This window comes from Colletotrichum tamarilloi (assembly GCF_030869305.1).
Source record: "Colletotrichum tamarilloi strain Tom-12 chromosome Unknown Scaffold_53.1, whole genome shotgun sequence".
In the NCBI taxonomy this organism is placed as follows: domain Eukaryota; kingdom Fungi; phylum Ascomycota; class Sordariomycetes; order Glomerellales; family Glomerellaceae; genus Colletotrichum; species Colletotrichum tamarilloi.
In genome coordinates this window covers 207795-225745 of record NW_026849436.1, presented here as the reverse complement: position 1 = coordinate 225745, position 17951 = coordinate 207795, and the positions used below count along the sequence as shown (strand labels likewise).

Sequence of the window (17951 nt, the reverse complement as noted above, 5' to 3'; positions counted from 1 at the left end):
CGATCCCAATACGAAGTTCGCGAACATCAGGGATATCCATCGGGCTCAAATCGAAGCGGGTGAAAAGGAGGTTATCACGGCTGAATCCAGCGACTCTGAATGCCCTAGTGAGGCTGGCAGCTGTATTGTAGTGGGTGTGGTTGAGGATCAATAGTTAATAGTAATGAGGAGGTTGGGTTGTGATCCCATCGTTTTTGTGGTGCCAGAAACAGGGGGGTGCCAGGAAGTGGGTATGTTGACTTACCTTAGTGAGGGGTTGATAATGAACCTGCTAAACAGTGAGCACTGAGGTTACCAGGGCGCATGCGGCATCGTCTTCAGGGATCAAGACATGGTGCAAGACATGGTGGTACGCGATCCACACGAATCCTCCCGTACGTGCTCTTGGTTGTCCATCTGCTCGGTGTGTCCGTGTACTGGGCACAGGTCAAGCCACATGGCTAGTTCCAAGCCAATAAAGTAGCAACTGGACCTTAGGGTCTTCTCTTTCCTACACCGCATTCTACTTCGCTTTCAAAAAGAGTAATCCGGTTTTTCATTGCACATTTCATTCGTTCTATGACCGGCAGTCCGTCCCCCCTAGAATAGTCCATGATGTGCTTCTTGATGGCGGCGGGTCCTGCCGCTAATTAATCTGTCTCGAGCGCCTCAACTTTTGTATGGATAAGGCAGGGAGGAGCAATTGAAACAATGCGGGCGTTCCTTCAGTATCCGCCTTGGATCCTTTGGGAAGCTTCTCGCTACTTGCTCGAAGCCATGTATCCATTGGTGTATGGGTGTGGGCCGAGGCTGGATTGCCGGCGATGAAAGCAGACAAGGTCGTAACTCGCAAGGGGTTGGTCAAGCATTCATCCCTTCGGCACGAGAGGCAGCCTCACATCTCGGGCCTTTTGGAAAGAAATTAGAACTGGGTCGATCCGGTTGCTCGCGGACCCTAACCGGAAATCGTAGACATAATATACCACACGAGGCACGTGGGCTCCTATCTCATAGACACACAAATGAGGGCGGCTTACTGTAGGTTTAGAACTGTCCGAGAGGGCCTGTAGTCACTATTATGGGAATGGTCATAGAATGGGCATGTGTCTCGAAAAGCTGAGTTTGAGGAATTCACTGTCAGCCTCTCCCCGGAGATTGGATGCCATGCAGGGAATCTCAGTCGGGCTCTAGTCTGCATCCTTCTCGATGAATTCTTTTTCAGATGTTCAATGAATCAGGCAGGTCATGAATCTACAGCGGATGTACGCATCGGGGAACCCGTAGTTCTTGTAACGTTGCGCTAGTACGGATACCACGGACCATGGATCGCAAAAGGTCATGGGCATGTCGTGATGAAAGGTGTCTAGCCCTACCCAAGGTAGGTAAGGCAGTTGAATGACCATGGGGCTGAAACTAAAAGGGGACATTGTGGCGGCACTTGACGGTGTAACTACGGAGAGAGATCGTATAAGCAAAAGTTAGAATGTTTGTTGCCTAGAAAGAACCATACCACGATAACTAAGGTCCACAGTGTTTCAATCAGGGGCTTGGGGTAGTGGTGGGCACTTGAGGAGAGATCTGGGGCGGGCTTAGGTTACTCTGGGTTCGCTTTGACGTACTGGAGATCATCGGGCCGAGCTGGAAAGTGGAACAACTCTTTGGCCAATCTCTTAGTCGGCATCGTAGACATGAGATGTAGCCAAGCCAATGTCAAATGCTTGGTGCCTGGAGAACGTGCTCAAGGCATTACCAGTTGATGTTTGACGTTTAACGTTTTGGCTGCCCAGACTTATCAGAACGGGAAGGCGACAAGTATAACACTACCTCATTGTGGCTTTGTGAAGATGGTAAAATTGTAACTTCATAGTTAGATCCATCCCTCACTAGGGAGTTGGTCAGGCAGCCAAATTTCCAGGTTCTTTTGAGACTCAGTTTGAGTGTGGATGAAGGAAGGGAACCGGACTGGAAGTGTCAAAAATGGGCGATCTGGTCTAGGCCAAGGGGCCCAAGGTTCAAGGCCTAAAGGTGCCGCCGGGTCGGGTGAAAAAGTGGTCTTGACTCCTTCCCAAATAGAACCACCAGTGCCACCCCTGGTCGTCCTAAAGGTACTTAGTCCAAGTACTTGGTGTAAGTAGTTTGTACCGAGTTTTAGTGCAGAACTCCAACTGGCAACTGCCAACCTAACCCCACACTCGGGTTGCTCCTTCCCCATGTTCATCACAGGCGCTCCTCGCACTTTCCCCGCGCCATTCCCTTTGACAACTTCCTCCTCGGCCCCTTCTCTTCCTCCTCCCGTCCTCCTCATCCTCAAACTCCTCCTCACGGGCAGTTCAACGTCACCCTTTCCGTCCTCTTCTTCAACCCACATATTTCTAATCCAGGCCCGCTCCTCCAAATCCCCGGCTCTCCGCATATCCCTTCCCCCCAATGTCTCCCGCTCAATTGGGTCTTTCGCCGTGCCGAGGGCCGTGTAAATGCCGACTACAACCACCACCAGCCCAACAACCACGGGGCGGGCGACCATGTTCCACTCCTTTGACAGCCGCCGCAGCCCCGAGGGTTCGGCCGTGAGCTCACCGACAACTTCACGCAAGGTCAACCGCTCATGTCAGGAATGCACGAGACGCAAGGTCAAGTGCGATGGTGGACATCCTTGTGCGAGTTGTCAGTACTACAAGGTTGCAGATTCATGCGAGTACAGGCAGCGTAGCAGACGACATGCTGTGAGCAGGAGGTATGCAGTAACCCTTGCCCATCATTAGATCCCCCGATACTTTCGTTCCTGCAGGATCATCGAGGCTGACGATTACCCCAGTACTCTCGAAAAGACCTCAGAGCAGCTCCGCGCCCAGTCTAGCGTGCTGCAGAAACTCTTCCCTAATGTTGATGTGAACGATCTAGTAGGCAAGAGTCGAGCAGAGTTGCTCGCTTTGTTGCCGCGAGAATCTCTCTTTGTTTTGCGCTCCTCGGTTCCGCAAGCCGACCCTTCACCAGCTGGTGTCTCAGCAGCCGATGAGGATGAGGATGATGACGGCCACGATGATTCGGCGCAAAATTCTGAAAATGGAGATGCTGCAAACGAGAGACGATGGGATGAGCCAGCCCAGCAGCCGGCGGCCCTCGGCTCTAGCGACGATATCAACGCCATCAGTCTAGCAACAGACCAGCATCGCCGCTCCTATCTCGGCGTCACATCCATGAGTGCCGTTCTCAGGGTGATATTTCGTCTCTGTCCAGCTGCCAAAGAGCACACGGCTCAGAGGGCAAAGGCCTGGAACGATGTCCATTATCAGTCTCAGCTGCTTCCGTCACTCTCTCTTGTCAGCCCCGGCGCGGGCATGAACCCTCTGCGGGAACAGCGCTGTATCGACTTTTACTTTGATCACATCCACCCAGTAACACCGATTCTCAATGAAGATGACTTTAGACGCAACCTTGCGTCAGGAACTCGTCTTGATGGCTCTTGGCTGGCCCTACTCAACATGGTCTACACTCTGGGCTCCATCGCCTCCGGCAGTGACTCCCTCCACGTTCAGTACTATAAACAGGCACGCGCTTACCTCGATCTCGATTCCCTGGGCTCTGGTAACATGGAGAGTCTACAAGCTCTCTGCCTTCTTGGGGGCTACTACTTGCACTACCGAAACTCGCCCAACATGGCGTATGCTGTTCTCGGTGCAGCTCACCGCGTCGCAATAGCCCTAGGATTGCATCGAGAACCCGCACGCAGTCGTGCCGAGAACGTCACGGAGCACAGTAATTACCTCTCACGCGCCGAAACGCGTAGAAGAACCTGGTGGAGTCTTTTCTGCCTCGATACGTGGGCGAGCATGACCCTCGGCCGCCCTACGTGTGGCCGATGGGACAGCAGTACCATGGACACGCTCTTACCCACGCCATTGTTTCCCGATGACCACGTAGCAGCATCGTTACGAGCAAGCTGTCTGTTCTGCCACATCTGTGACAGGATTCAGCATCGTTTTGCGCAACCCGCGCGCTTATCCGCCCGCGAGGCCATGGCTTTCGACCGAGAGCTGGTAGAGTGGCACGACTGTCTTCCCGACTTCCTCAAGAACCCAGCAAATTCTCCACCTCGTCTAACGGAAGCTCGCGAATTCATGCGGAACCGCTACCTCAACGTCCGCCTCATCCTTACGCGAAGCTTCTTACTCTACCTTGCCCACGATCATTCCCTCAGACGCGGCGCCAACGCCATCTCGAATGTCCCTGGGCCTACCGCTGACGAGCTAGCTCTCGTTGAAACCTGCCGCTCCGTCGCCATGGAGGCCATCGACGCCATTACACTCTACTGGACACCTAACCGCATCCACGTTTGGAACTCGGCATGGTACCTTTTCCAAGCATGCATGGTTCCAATCCTCTCCATCGCCATTGACACACATGTGCGTAACTCGGTCCGTAAGCAGCAGCAGCAGGAACAATCACAATATCCACCGCCACCATCCACAGTCCCCTCGCAAACATCACATCTGGGAATACTACAGATGCCAACAGCAGCGACAATCAACTCCCCCGAGCACAACATCTTCCTACCCTCTTGGTGCGCAAGCCTCACAAAAGCCCTCGAGCTCTTCAACGATATGCGCTCCTGGATGCGCGACTCGGATCGCACCCCCGATATTGTCGGCGCCCTATACGAGGCCGTTACCACCGACCTCGAAGGCTCCGGCGCCGGCTCCGCCATTCGTACGCCCTCGACGGAGAACAGTATAGACATGTCCATGTGGTGCGACGAGCAGCTGGTGGAGATGGACTGGAGTGCATTCCTGGGCGGTGGTGATGGTGATGGCAGTGGCGGCGTTGACGGGATGCATAACAACAACATGTTTGTTTTCACGTGAATTAGTATGGAAGCGGTTGAGAGTGACGCATTGGCGTACAAGTTCTTTGGAGAGGATTTTGGGCCCCGGAATACCGTCCAAGATTTGCCAGGTTTAGAAAAGAAAGGGGAGGGTTATTTTATCATCTCAGATCTAGGCCTTCCAGTACTTGCTCGCATATATAGACATTGTATTCAAGCGATAAGAATGTATTTGTTATAATGGACAAAGTATGGAAGAGTAGTCACGTACAGAAATATTTGTTAAGTGTAAGCTTTTTTTTTTTAACGCACGTAGTGCGCAGGATAAAGAAACCAGATAATAGGCGAAGAATCGAATGAATTGTGCTACGAATTAAACATGGTATCATATTGTTCTATCAAACGGCCAACAAAGTAGACGTGATTCGTGACATCACCCAAAATACGCCCGACAAGCTCCATGTCCCGACCCTTGCTCTTCATTCCCGTCTCCCTCCAAGATACCTGATAAGATGTCCCTGGGTATAGCCCCTTAAAACTCCTCGATAACACGGACAAATCGCTCTTGCGCCTTACTACTCTCTCACTCGCTGGATACGACACACTTCACGCGCTCACTCACTACCGCCCTGCTTCCCCTCGAACTGGGAAACCCTCCTATGTTGCACTCTGCTGAATCTAGCCAACGCCCGCTGCCGCGCCTTGTCTTCCTTTCGAAGCCGGACGGCGGCCCGGACGTCGACCTTCTCGTCCTTCTCCTCCTCAATACTCTGGTACATGGTCCCCAGTGCCGAGATCCTCTGCGTGCCCCGGCGCCCGAGAGCCAGGTCCGATCGCATGGGGATATCAAACAGGTCATCGTCCTCGTCCTCAGCATCACCATCGCCATCATCAAGAGTAGAAATTGGCGCTTCAATCCTGGGGTCTAAAGAGAACTTTCGATGTAAACGACCACCGGGATTACTGAGAGAATATTTATGACCAAACCGCTCCGGCGACGTGGTTTCGGGGTCCGGGATGTTAGACAGACCATCAAAGAGACCCGGCAACTGAAGACCGCCTTCGCCATACCCTTCGTCGCTGAAGAGGAGCCCTTCTTCGTGGTCACCGCTTTGTGCTGAACCACGCTTCCGCGTGGTGATGAACGAGTCGGCGTCGATGTCATCGTCTGACGACAAGTAGTCGTCAATGTTGAACGCATCTCCAAGCTTTGCCGGGGTAATTGGAGAGGGCAAGGCACTCTCCAGTGCTGTGCAGAACGATGCATGGTCACCTGTACCGCTGTGTAAGGAGCTGCAGCTGTCATTGAGGAAGGACGACATGGTAGCCAGATCTACCGTCGTCGTTGTCGTGTGTCGGGAATGAGGTCGTTGAAAGGAGCTGGTGCTCGACATCGTGGGGGTCGCCGACGAAATCGACCAGTGCCGAAGGCTACTCGTCCGCATGGGCACGTGTTCGTAGATCTCATCCAGCTTGCCCTTTCCAAATGGTACTCCGTTACTCTTGGATCGTGAGTAAGAATCATCCTGGGCTTCACGCCACGAGTGGCCACTTCTCATCACATCTGTCAAGCAAGTCATGTTAGCAAAGGGTTCCGGGAGTAAATAATAGCAGACAGTAGAGAAATCGACGGTAAAAACTAACGAGGTGAAGGCGCCGGTGAGGACACATCCGCAGAATCAACAAAGCTCTCAACCTCAACTCGACCGACCCATCCTCTTGTGCCGGGCTGTCCATCGGGCTTCGCATTCCGCGGCCACTCGGTAGGACGAGTAGATGCTGCAGCACCGCCTATCGCGGAGAGGGTGTGCCGTTTGGATGGTGACTTCTGGGTTGGGGAGGAGAATGTGGGACTGGCTACTGACCCTCCGCGGGATGGCGGCCTCACCGCCTGGTATGATTCAGTGTGGATAAGACCTGACGAAGTCTTTGGTCGTTGCTGGACCGGTAACGAGTAGTTGTGCTTGACCAAGTACGTTGGCTTTTGGGTCGTCTTTGGTGACATCGATGGGTCAAGATGCCCTCTCCCAGATGTAAAGATACCCAATTCGTTCAGGGGAGCTTCGCCTCCGAGAGTAGATCGCCTCTTGTGCTTTCGACCATTTGGGGATCCAGAAGCATCCGCTGTCGACTTTCTAAGACTCAGCGTTCTACCGTTTGTTGCATTCGATGGCGTCGTAGGAATGTAAGCACCTAGCGATTGCCTTCGACGGCCACGAATCGTCTCCGAAACAGACTCCATGATTGGCTCGCGGTCAAGGGAGCCTTCAAGATTGAAAATGTTAGTTCGGAATGGTACCTGGCCGAGGCTCGCCGATGTCAGAGACTTCGTGCGAGCCTCGTTGTCCAGTGAATCGTGGCGTCGGGGGGGCTTGAACGTTTGTTCTTTGTCTCCGAATTGGGCTCTTGCTGGAACCGCAAACGCGCCGTTGTGTCGATCCCGCGGACTACCACCGTTTGTTGCGTAAAATGCTTGAACTTTGTCGGATTCAAGGTCTACTCCATTCTCGCCAATGTTGCGGTCAGCAACATCTTCTCCGTAATCCCGAGCGCCCGATGCCTTCACTCGACTCTGAAATCCCGAAGGCTTGATCTCGGATTGTGCATCCAGCAGATCAATGAAGCCTCTGACTGCGGCTGTGCTTGTACTTTGCATGGAAAGGTGGCGGTTATGGGTGAAGGGAGCAGTTGGTGGGCGAAACGGATCTCCCTCGAACGGTATTGCTGTAGAGTTGCTGCTTCGTTTTGGAGCGGGAGATAATCCCGATAGACCAGACGTCGTCGATGTAAGTGACCCGATTCGTGGTTTCCTAAACGACAAAGGCGGACCCCTCGATGAGTCTCTCCCCCAGCGGCCGGACGGAGACGGTGAAAAGCTGGGAGGTACAGCGCTGCCCGGCGCAGAACTCGGGCGCTCGACGCTGGAATCACGGAATCGCAAGACGGGCGGTGCCGGGGCAGAAGCTTCGGAACCCGCTGCAAGAGACAAGTTGGTTTCGCTCATCTTATGATGAGACCGTTGAAGGTCCTCGAAGACATTGGTTGGTCCATTGCCGGCAACCGGGTAGGTACCTAGGGATTCATGTAAGTTTAGACTACGAAGTTGGGCTGAGTATTGGATCAATCCTACCTAGAAGCGGGGGAAGAGAAGCTGTCGTAGCATCGTATGCTTGCGCCTTGATACCGTTTGATGACTTGTCAGATGACCTTTTGGACGAGAAGAATTTCAAGAAGCCCATTGTCGCAGCCTTTTGCCCTCCATATGGCGACTACACGAGACGACTAGGATGCTGTGAACTGACAGCAGACTCAAGGTTGCTTCCGGTCGAAAGCGATGTTGAAGGCGAAATTCAAAGGCTGGAAGACAGTTGAGCACCGAGAGCGCGAGGCCTCATCGCATGTAGGATTGCGATGTGAAAAAACACTGGAACAGACGACGACGAGAAGAAGGAAGGGGGTACCAGGAGAAGGGGGAGAGGGAAGTCTAAAAGCCGAGCGGGTAGGCTGGATAGCATCAGATCCTAGAACCTAGGTGGACTAAAGAAAAAGGAAAGGAGGGACTATGCGACACGACGAGTCGTGTAAGGGTGCTAAGGCTGAAGTGCGTGCATATACATGACGGAGCGGAGCGAATGAGCAGAAAATAGTCTACGCTAGACCGTGTTTTGGGCCCAGGTCGAAGGCTTCGTGCAGTTAAACGATGCGATACCCATGTCCCCGAGCGTGGCTGCTCCGAGTTGCATGGTGTGATGGAGCACACACACCCGCGGGAGAGCCATGGTTTCCGTCAAAGGCCAAGCATCGATACATTGAGATTTTTTCCCTTCTGAAGAGCCGGAATGTCCAAAGGCCAGATCGCTGCCCACCCACAATTCGTTACATCAACGGGTGGCTACTTTCTGCCCATCTTAGAAGACGAAGTCTGTCCTCAATACACAACGTGTGAAGAGAAAGACTATACTTTAGAAAGCGTCGCAGATAACCAGAGTTCCAAGTTGCCTACTCTTGGGCGGAGCAGGGGAAGCTTCAATCAGATGCTGATTTCCACATGTCCGAATCATCTGTTTGTCTTGGAATACAAACAGGCTTCTGAGCGCCTTGAGGAATGGCGCAGGAGTGGCAAAGAAGCTTAGAACAGGCTTGTTGGTGTGGTGTGGTGGTGACAAGACTCGTTGCTCGGACGAAATGGCGCATCAAGGTTTCGAAAACAGGTAAGCAGACGGATAGATGGTCGGATGGGAGGGTATGGGATGGACCGCGGCCCGTGCGAAAGTGACAACAAAGGTGTGAAGAGCACGAAACGGCTTACAAGCCTGTTTCATGGTCTAGTTCTCTGTAGTATCTCAGGACCTCCGGCCGTTGGTGTTGCTGTCCGGCTCGAGTGCAAGTGGATGAGGTCTCTCGTTCCCACGCTTCTCGGTGAACTTCTGCTGGGGCACCACGATTGCCAAACCGAAAACCCAAGGCAATCTATCCATCAAAACAGCCTGATTGGTCTCGGCCTGTCGGTACCAAGGTATCGAAGTCGAGGTTGTGCCTGGGTTTCGAGGTTAATTGCTAACCCGGAGGATTGGAGGAGATTCCAGATCTTGATAGCTGTTGCAAGCGCAAACAAGCATGGATCTGTTCCAAAGGACGACGATGCGCCTCCACGATGCTGGTCACTCTGCCGATCCGAGAAAGAAGAAAACATGGCACTGGGTTCAGGGGTCAGACGTCGTAATTGGTGCCACCTCGGAGAAAAAGCAATCGACGAGGGTTGGAAAGAAGCCCATTTGCCAGCTGCTTTTATTGGCAGCACCAGGTGACTGGTCTGAGGACTAGCCATCTTAGTGTGTCCCAGGAACAAAGTCAAAGAATTCCTGTTGGACAACGCCAGTCGGTAGCGTATGGCTTTACTCCGTTGGTCTTGGAAAAACCGGACTTCGTCGAAGTGGAGACGACGTTTGGAATGCCTATCGAACCTAGTGGTCGTGGTCAACGGCGCAGACGGATGGGTGTTTGTTCTTGGTAGTCGTGAGGTATTAGTCGTCGACCGGCAGTGGCATCAAAGCAGGCGTCGTCCCGCCAAACGGCGCGTATCGAACCATGTTGACGACACGTTTCTCCGCTCATCTGTTTTGAAGCGTCGTCTGCCTGCATCTTGCATTGTGTCCATCTTGCTTGCGTATTTTCCATGAGCGTGCCTGTGCATGGCCCTGGATTGATCATGGTTGAGGGTCCCCGGCCCCTGGTGTAGATGTGCGTGTGTGCGAGACATCTTTTCTGCGCCCCCTGCTGATTGGAGGCGGGCGGAAGCAGATCACTCAGGGATTCGCCCCTGGTGTTGTTCCTCGAATGTGTTGGCCGCGATTCGATGGAACTGAAATGACGCATCGAAAGTCAATTATCAATCTTGGAGGCTGGCGTGTGTGCCGCGTCAAATTGCTCCAAGCTGGCAAGCCCAACAAGTCAATAAGCATAAGGCAAGGCAAGGGAGTGCGGCCGAGTCAACAAGATGTCATGCGTATGGTTGCTCAGGTCGCCACAATGGTGGAAAAGCATCGAGTCTCCGGCGCTAGCTGCGGTGTTGCTCAATGAATGCAGGGTCTGCCACCTCAGTACAGTGTGCGGTGTGCGGTGTGAGGTTTGCTAGTCCCAGCTGAACGGACTGCGAACGAAGTTGCCCAGAACGACTCTATTCTTGGTGGTGGCGGAAAAATGGTATAATCTCGAGGCATTGCTTCGTGTGACGGATGTTGGAGACGTAAACAATTCCTTCGATGTTGGTAGTTAATGGATCAATTGATTTTTGATGGAAATTCCGCCGTGTTACAGGAAAGAGTCGGCGAACCCCAAAGTACCCGTTAGTCGTGGCCCGTCACTCTTGAGTCTGAGTCCGGGAAGTCAGGTACCGCGTCACACCTGCCACATAGTCTGCTTAGTCACTTGTATTGGATTAGGTACTTTGTAGATGTTCTGGACGCCTCGCAGCTGCCGATATTTCTTTTCCGTCGCCAATCTTTGCTTCTCCCTTCTGCAAAGGACCATTTCCACGAATCAACCGGAAACGAGATTGTGTGAGCATCATCACGTCAAAGTATCGACGCGTCAACTTTTCAGCTGTGTTAGAGAATGTGACAGAAAACAGCCACTCTCAATGTTGCGGCCGGATGCATGATGGCGACGGACACCGCAGTGGGAAACGGCGATTACCGGCAGCAATGCCGCAATCTGCTGCTTGGCTTCACAAACGAACAGAACCCGGCCCATCCTTCTTTTCTGTCTTCTCTCTCTAGTTCGGTGCGTGAGCGTCCCATTTGCGCTTTCCTTACAATGACAGGGTGAGCTGGGCACCATAACACGTTAATTTACCGAAGTTGCTCACCGGCGAACGGCAAGCGCCTCTATTCAGGGGGAGGCATCTAGCTCGTATCCGCAGAGTGGTGGATTGTTTGCTATATATGGGCAAGCTCTCAGCGTTTCATACCGCGCGATCTGGCTAGCCTTCTAGCGGCGATCGGCCACCACGTGGAACACGGTGGTTTCTATGGATCGTTTTATCCTAACTCTCCCAATTTGCTCCCGATATTACCATCATAGGCCTTTCAACTCCAACTTGCGCTTTCAAGTGAGCGATAGCTTCAAAAATGCATCCAGAACTCCGAGGGGTTGCCGTCATGCAGCAGAGTGGTTCCAGAAGCGTTATACTGGAACCCGTTCAGCTTGCTTCTCCATACCAACCTCAATCATGGTCTGATTTCCAGACTTACGGCCGCACCCAAGCACAGGCGGGGTACCCCGTTCAGGGGAAAGGATCTTCCACCACCCCTCGCGTTCACAAATGAAGGGTCCAGGAAGAGGCAAGGCCAGCGACACTACCAGGACGCCGTCACGCCGTCTGGTATGCCCATTCCTTTTGTGGGCGGGAGACCCGCAGTCCGGCGCAACTCTCCCAGATTCAAGCACGTCGGCCCCCGGCGCCGCTCGGACGGTGCACCGTGCTTCCCATTCGACGTCCGAACGTTGAACACTGCAGAGCCCGAGGTCCGAGCGGGCATGTCAGACTGTGGATGGTGCTGGTGCTGAGGTGGTGGTGTTCCGGCGGTCCGTCCGACCTTTCGGGGCTTGGGGAGCCTCAAAATCACAGAAGCCTTGCGCGGAGAAGCGAGGGAAACAAGCCTCCGGATGAAACCCACGTTGTTCGATCACTGCTGTTGCAGATATAGTACGAGCTTCCAACCCCGAGAAACTGGATGAATCCTTCGAATCCTCGATATATGGCACAATGAATACGGTGGGAGCCGGAGTTGCCAAGAATGATTCAACTGCTGCAGACAAGTGTCGTGGCGCCGCCTCATCTCTCGCTGCCGGTGTCATCACACGCACTATACCCAATTCTTCAAAGACTACCTCCAAGTGCCTCAGGGGAAGTCAGTCTTGAGGTTATCATTGGGTACAGGTCTACACACCATCAACTATCACTAGGCACTGGTTTGAGGCTTTCCCCGGAGTCTTATCAAGATGGCTTCCACGAGTGAATCAAGTCGGAGTGTCAAAACTCAGAGGGGGCCTTCTATCCGTGACTAGCTCGAACACGAGGGGTCTTATGACATCTCGTAGGTTCCGGTTGCCGATCGCAAAGAGCATACTTCGATTGACTAAGTAAGTACTTAAGATTGACATTTCAGGTAAGCCTAAGTAAGCAGATCATGCAACGGTTACGGTGATTGGGCTGTGGACTTGATAACAATCTCAACATAAGTACCGTGACAAATTAAAGAGGGCATAAATCTCCGTTGCGTATGGTACGTGATCGAACTGGCAGAGGCAAGAGACCTGTGACTCTACCTTTGCAATTCGCAGTTGCCTACCAGTGAGGTCGTGTAGGCACTTGATGGGAGAGAAAATGAGGGGAGGCGCCTTCTCCCTAGTTTTTGAGGCGTCTTTCAATGAAGGAGCGAGGCAACCCGGACCTTCCATGATGTAAATGAAGTCCAACGAGAAGGCACACACACCTTGGGAGACCTCTTTGTGACTACTACCAACACGAAGCATCCTCGTCTAATACCATCTCCATCTTCATCGTACAATCACCACCACCTCTTAGCTCATGATAATTGCGATTCAAATCACCACACGCCTCACCTCCTCAGCATCTTCACCTTCGATTCCCTGATCACATAGTACCCCTCCAAAAACTGTCCTAACTAGCTTGGCTGCCAGCATCCTGTCCTTGTCCCAACTATCCTCCAGGAACGATGCCAGACAACAACCAGCCCCAACAGCAGGCCGACACCAACCAGGGTTAGGTTCCCTTCTTCACCGAGCACGACGGCTCCCCCATCATCGAGGATACCAGAAAGAGCCCCCCGCTCAGTACCAAGTCTTCTCCTTCTTCCGCTTCTGACAAGCCCTTCGCCACGCCCAACGGGGATAATGCACTGCCCAAATACCTCACCTTGACTCATGATCTTCGTCATGCCGCGCAGGCGCAGGCACCAGAGACACCCAATGACCACAAATACGGAGAGCAGACGCCGGGAAACTGGCCTGATTTCGCTTCGGAGAGCATTCCACCGTCCGTCGGAGTCAAGTACTCTTCTACGTCAAAGGCAGTAGGGAAGGCAACGCCCACTACAACTGACAACCTCGCCGATTCTCACAGAAAGTCCAAGACGGAATTCAACTCGCTCCCTTCCGAGCTTCTTCACATGAGCCTCGGGCTTACCAGCGGGCCTGATACCGGAGCCCAGGCCCACAGAAAGTCGTCGACCGAGTTCAAGGAGGTTGTAGTAACGGAAGGCAAGTGCACTTTTCGCTATACATCGGTTTACCTAAGACTAACGTTGTCAATACAAACACCTAGACACGGAAGATCAGTCAGATATGCGAGAGGATGTTGGCCCGCTCGACTTCGATCTTCAGGAGCCCGCCAACACTCCTTCTGAGGGACGCAGAGACGAAGATAGAAGGACGACCGGCCAGTTGTGGAGGAAGCCTGAGTCACGGGACTCAGCGCAGCTTTGGAAGTCAAATAGTCGGTAGAAGTAGGCGTCGGTAGACTGACTTTAATGGAGCGGTCCATGGTGGTGGACACGATCGTGGAGATACACCTATGTAACGAGTAGTCATTCCTCTAGTCATTCTCTGAACACAGCAAAAGCTGAACCCTTCGTCCTCACATCTTCATCTCACTCCTCTAGATTGAACAGAGAATAATTGAACCACGCCCAACCTAAACGCCAAATAACATGCTATACCTGTTCCATCATCCAACCTCGACCTCTCAATCAAGAGACCCAGCCAACGCAACAGCACTAAACCGCAAATCCGCGCCCTCCCTCTCGAGGAACTTGCGCGGGCCCCACGTCAGCGCCTTCTCGCTCAACACATCCTCGCCGGACTCGAGCTGGCCGCGGTTCAGCGGGCCCTTGCGCCGCCCGTCGAGCTCCCACAGCGTGCCGTCGTCGCCGCGCACGAAGCAGACGTAGTGCAGGTCCACGTCGTCCGAGGCCTCGGGCGCCTCGGTCGCGCCCTGCGACGCGGCTTCGCGGTGCGCCGTGGCGAGGGCGGGCGTCTTCTCGAGGAGCTGGGCGCGGGAGGCGGGTTCGAGGGGCTCGGCTGTTTCGAGTAGGGTGTTGAGGTCGGATGGTTTCTCTGTTCATTCGTCAGAACCAACGTTGCATCACAACGAAGTAGCTTGTATAGGAAAGGCAGGAAAAGAAGGTATATGAAGAACGGCGTGACAGGAGGGTGACGAATACGTACGGATATACTCCCTCGCAGGCCCATTAGCAACAGCATGCAACAACCCCATGAGACCGCACGCATTCCTAATCGTCTGGCGGAACCACAAAACGGGCTCCTGCGGGCCTTTACCCTTGTACTCGTCCAGCAGGGCGTCCTCGGCCAGTCGATGGCTCTCGTAGGCGGCGCTGACGGGGAAGACGAGGAGGACGGCGAGGGCGGGGCGCGGGACGAAGGAGAGCATGTCCGGGTCGGTGAGGGAGTAGACGTCGTGGATCTGGAGGGCCGGGGAGAGGCCGAGCTTGTGGAGGAGGGAGGTCATGAGCTCCGGGTTGGCTTCGAGGGGGATGAAGGCCGGGGCTGCGGCGGAGGGGTCGGGGTTTGTGGATGTCATTCTGGAGGACTTGTGTTTTTGCTGTCTTGTTCCGCCCTGGTTGTTTGGTTTTCAGTGTTGGTTTGTAACGTGTGGGTGTGGTTTGTGAAAGAGATTTGACAGAGTGTTGCGTTTGCTTGGGTGATGTAGGATGAAGGGCGCGGGCCAGTTGGAGTTGCTGAGAAGACAAGCAAGGTAGAGCTGCCATGTCACTTTGCCCCTCCAAAAGCAACTGGGATACATGGTGGGGTCGGTGAGGTAACCGGCAGGGGTCGCCTGCGGTGAGCCCAGAATGCGGGGTGGTCAGTTTGGAGCTTGGGGTAGAGCGACGCCAGCCAAGGACTTTCTTATATTCAAAGTTTGACCACCTGCGAATGGTACAGTTTCTCTTTGAGATGTGTGGTAGGTATTTCTAGAATGCTATGATGTCTATCTTATATCTTCTTCTGGATTATATCCTGTTCCTACTCCTTTCGTGATGTCTGTGTTATAGTATACAAGGCCCCAAGCAAGCCTCCTTACTCATGCCTTTCGATATGCTTTGCCTGTGCCACCAGACAGAATATTGTACAAGTGAGTGTAGCTACAAGACTACATCGTTTTACATAAGCCGAAGCTCCCAAAGCTCCTTTTCAGCCTCCAGTCTGAGACTGTCCTATTAGACGGCAGACTCTTCTTTCGGCTTCTCCTCGTTGTCTTTCAGCCCAGCCTCATAATCACTCTCATCCACCACCAGAGGCTCATCGAGCCCCGCAGAGCTCTGGTCAAAAACGATAGAGTCGTCCTCGGAAGGCGCGATACCAGCGAGCTTCTCTGCACTACTTTCGTCTTCCTCTTCTTGGAGTCTGCGTAGCTCCACCTCCATTTCCGCCTTCATATCCTTGGCCCTCGCCTCCCTGCGTCGCTTCTCACGGACCTTGGTGTGTACCTCAGGATCGAAGACGGCGTTGGTCTCGAGGTAGAACTCAATCTTCTCCTCGACGGCGTCCTTGACGTGGAACGCGAGCGCCTGACTCGTGAAGATGTTGGGGAAGCGGTAGCTCACCCACAAGTACAAGGTGATGGCCGCGTGCAGGGACTCGATGGCATGAAGGTACCGCCTTCCCTGATTGTTGAAGTCTTCGAGCGTGGCGTCAAGCAGCTCCAGCTGGATGGGCTGGATATCGTATAGGGCGCCGTTGCTCCTCGTCGAGATGCACTTGGCAATGGCCTTGAGAAGGTCCATCTGTCCCTGCTCCCGAAGTGAGATTGGCGCGTGAAGAACGGTGATGCGGTCCTGAATCGTCAAGGGGAACTCCTGGATGGTGTCTGCAATCTTGGCGCTGATTTCAGGAACATAGACCGTGAAGCGCTCCGAGACGGGCGCGAGTTCGCGCAATCGCAAGAGGATAAAGCTGAGAGGCGTATCGGGAGGGAAGTATTCGGCGAACTGCTCGATAATGTGCGATGGGGGGTGAATACCTGCAGCCTCGAGCGGTGCCGTTTCAGTGTTGAATCCCTTTGCGATCGCGGGCAGATCCTCGTCAGCAAGCGTTGTAACGTAGCCAACCTTCTTCTCTTCAACTTGGTTGGCTTCATCACTCGTTGCAGTAGCTGCCTGCCGAGCAGTCTTGTATCTTCCTGCTCTGCCACCAATTTGTTTGATTTCGGATGTCGTCAGCGTACGATACTGTGTACCGTCGTGCTTCATTGACGTCTCAAAGATGACGCGTTTGATCTCCAGGTTGAGGCCCATGCCGATGGCATCGCTAGCCACCAAGAAATCGTAGTCATTGTTGGGATCGTTGAACAGAGCTGCCTGCTGCGCACGGGTCTCAGGTGGCAGTGAACCGTAGACAATCGCGCATCGACGGCCGGTTGTCTCCTCGATGGCGTTCTTCAGACCGTGAAGGTTGACACGCGTGAAAGCCACAACGGCATCGCCCTTTTCCAGATTGGAAAGATCGTTGCCGAGACTCTTCTCCATCGTTTGCAACGGACTGAGTCTTTCATACCGATGAACAATGCACTTATCGCCGATACTTGAGCAGATGGACTTGATGAGGTCGACAACTCGTTCTTCGCCACAGAGATGGACTTCTTTCGCCATGACGCCGAGGAGTGCCTGAGTCCACGCCCACCCTCGCTCATCATGACCAATCATCTGAATCTCGTCTATAACCGCCACATCAACAATTCGATTCAGAGGCGTCATCTCGACGGTGCAGCTGATGAAGTAATTATCGGCGTCCGGTATGCGCTGCTCCTCGCCTGTGATCATGGCGCAAGGCTTCCCATTGGCCTGGAACCGAGAGTAGATCTCGTGGGCCAGGAGACGAAGAGGCCCTCCATAAATACCGGACTTGGAGTTCATCAGAGCCTGCAACGCCCGATATGTCTTTCCAGAGTTCGTCGGTCCGACGTGCAAGTGAATTGTGCGCTGCATGGCTCGTGTGGCGGGAAACCACTCCATGGGATACCGCAAATCAGCCAACTTCCTCTGCCGCGCCGTCGAGTGTGTCAGTTTCGATCGCAGCATGAAGCTCTGGAACGAGTATCGCAGCTCTGCCGTCAGGCCCTTGACGTCGCCACGGATGAAGGCGTTTCGTAGGGACCAGAACAACGGGTTCTCCTTGCGTAATGTTGCACCCTTGTTGGCCAAGCCGATGGCTTTTTGTATGGTGTCGCGGAATAGGGCGATTTCGTTATTGAGGCCATACTCGCTTCGGACCCCAAAGTTTCGGTACTCGGTATTGGTCTCTGACCAACGTCCCATGTTGTCAACGACGACGTTGAACTGAGTGAGAATCATGTTCCTGAAGACGTCGTATTTGGATGTTTTGCGGTCGGGAGGTGAGTATTTCCTGGTAGAATACCTTTCAAGTGTCGCCTGCAAGGTACAATGGTCAGGCTGTGTCCGGTAAGTTGAATAGGGAGGCAGAAGCTGCCGCGTACCTGGTAGGCGGACGGAGAGGATGTTGCGAAGCCATGGCCTGGCGCAAGACGTGTCGCCGCCGCGCAGAGCTTCGTGGCTCGCAAAACTGATCTCATGGTGGGCGAATTGCTGCG

At 53.6% G+C, this 17951-nt stretch overlaps 6 protein-coding genes across 6 annotated transcripts; 3 read left to right on the top strand and 3 right to left on the bottom strand.

Annotated features, from left to right (window-relative positions):
• Positions 1-2501: 2501 nt before the first annotated feature.
• CTAM01_10879 (fungal specific transcription factor domain-containing protein) lies at positions 2502-4841 on the top strand (the record flags this gene model as incomplete). Its single annotated transcript, XM_060526891.1, has 2 exons — positions 2502-2713; positions 2795-4841. The coding sequence occupies 2 exons, from the start codon at positions 2502-2504 to the stop codon at positions 4839-4841; spliced, it is 2259 nt and encodes a 752-aa protein (XP_060378539.1).
• A 574-nt stretch (positions 4842-5415) lies between these two features.
• CTAM01_10878 (uncharacterized protein) lies at positions 5416-8040 on the bottom strand (the record flags this gene model as incomplete). The annotated part of the gene is made up of 3 exons (XM_060526890.1): positions 5416-6365; positions 6446-7873; positions 7932-8040. 3 exons carry the CDS (start codon positions 8038-8040, stop codon positions 5416-5418), a joined length of 2487 nt encoding a protein of 828 aa, XP_060378538.1.
• Positions 8041-10754: 2714 nt separating this feature from the next.
• On the top strand, positions 10755-10961 carry CTAM01_10877 (uncharacterized protein; the record flags this gene model as incomplete). The annotated part of the gene is made up of 1 exon (XM_060526889.1): positions 10755-10961. One exon carries the CDS (start codon positions 10755-10757, stop codon positions 10959-10961), a length of 207 nt encoding a protein of 68 aa, XP_060378537.1.
• A 1624-nt stretch (positions 10962-12585) lies between these two features.
• Positions 12586-13828, top strand: CTAM01_10876 (uncharacterized protein; the record flags this gene model as incomplete). Its single annotated transcript, XM_060526888.1, has 3 exons — positions 12586-12588; positions 13093-13569; positions 13664-13828. 3 exons carry the CDS (start codon positions 12586-12588, stop codon positions 13826-13828), a joined length of 645 nt encoding a protein of 214 aa, XP_060378536.1.
• Positions 13829-14069: 241 nt separating this feature from the next.
• CTAM01_10875 (ubiquitin carboxyl-terminal hydrolase, family 1) lies at positions 14070-14924 on the bottom strand (the record flags this gene model as incomplete). Its single annotated transcript, XM_060526887.1, has 2 exons — positions 14070-14440; positions 14552-14924. The coding sequence occupies 2 exons, from the start codon at positions 14922-14924 to the stop codon at positions 14070-14072; spliced, it is 744 nt and encodes a 247-aa protein (XP_060378535.1).
• A 637-nt stretch (positions 14925-15561) lies between these two features.
• Positions 15562-17933, bottom strand: CTAM01_10874 (uncharacterized protein; the record flags this gene model as incomplete). Its single annotated transcript, XM_060526886.1, has 2 exons — positions 15562-17772; positions 17838-17933. The coding sequence occupies 2 exons, from the start codon at positions 17931-17933 to the stop codon at positions 15562-15564; spliced, it is 2307 nt and encodes a 768-aa protein (XP_060378534.1).
• Between the last annotated feature and the right edge of the window lie 18 nt (positions 17934-17951).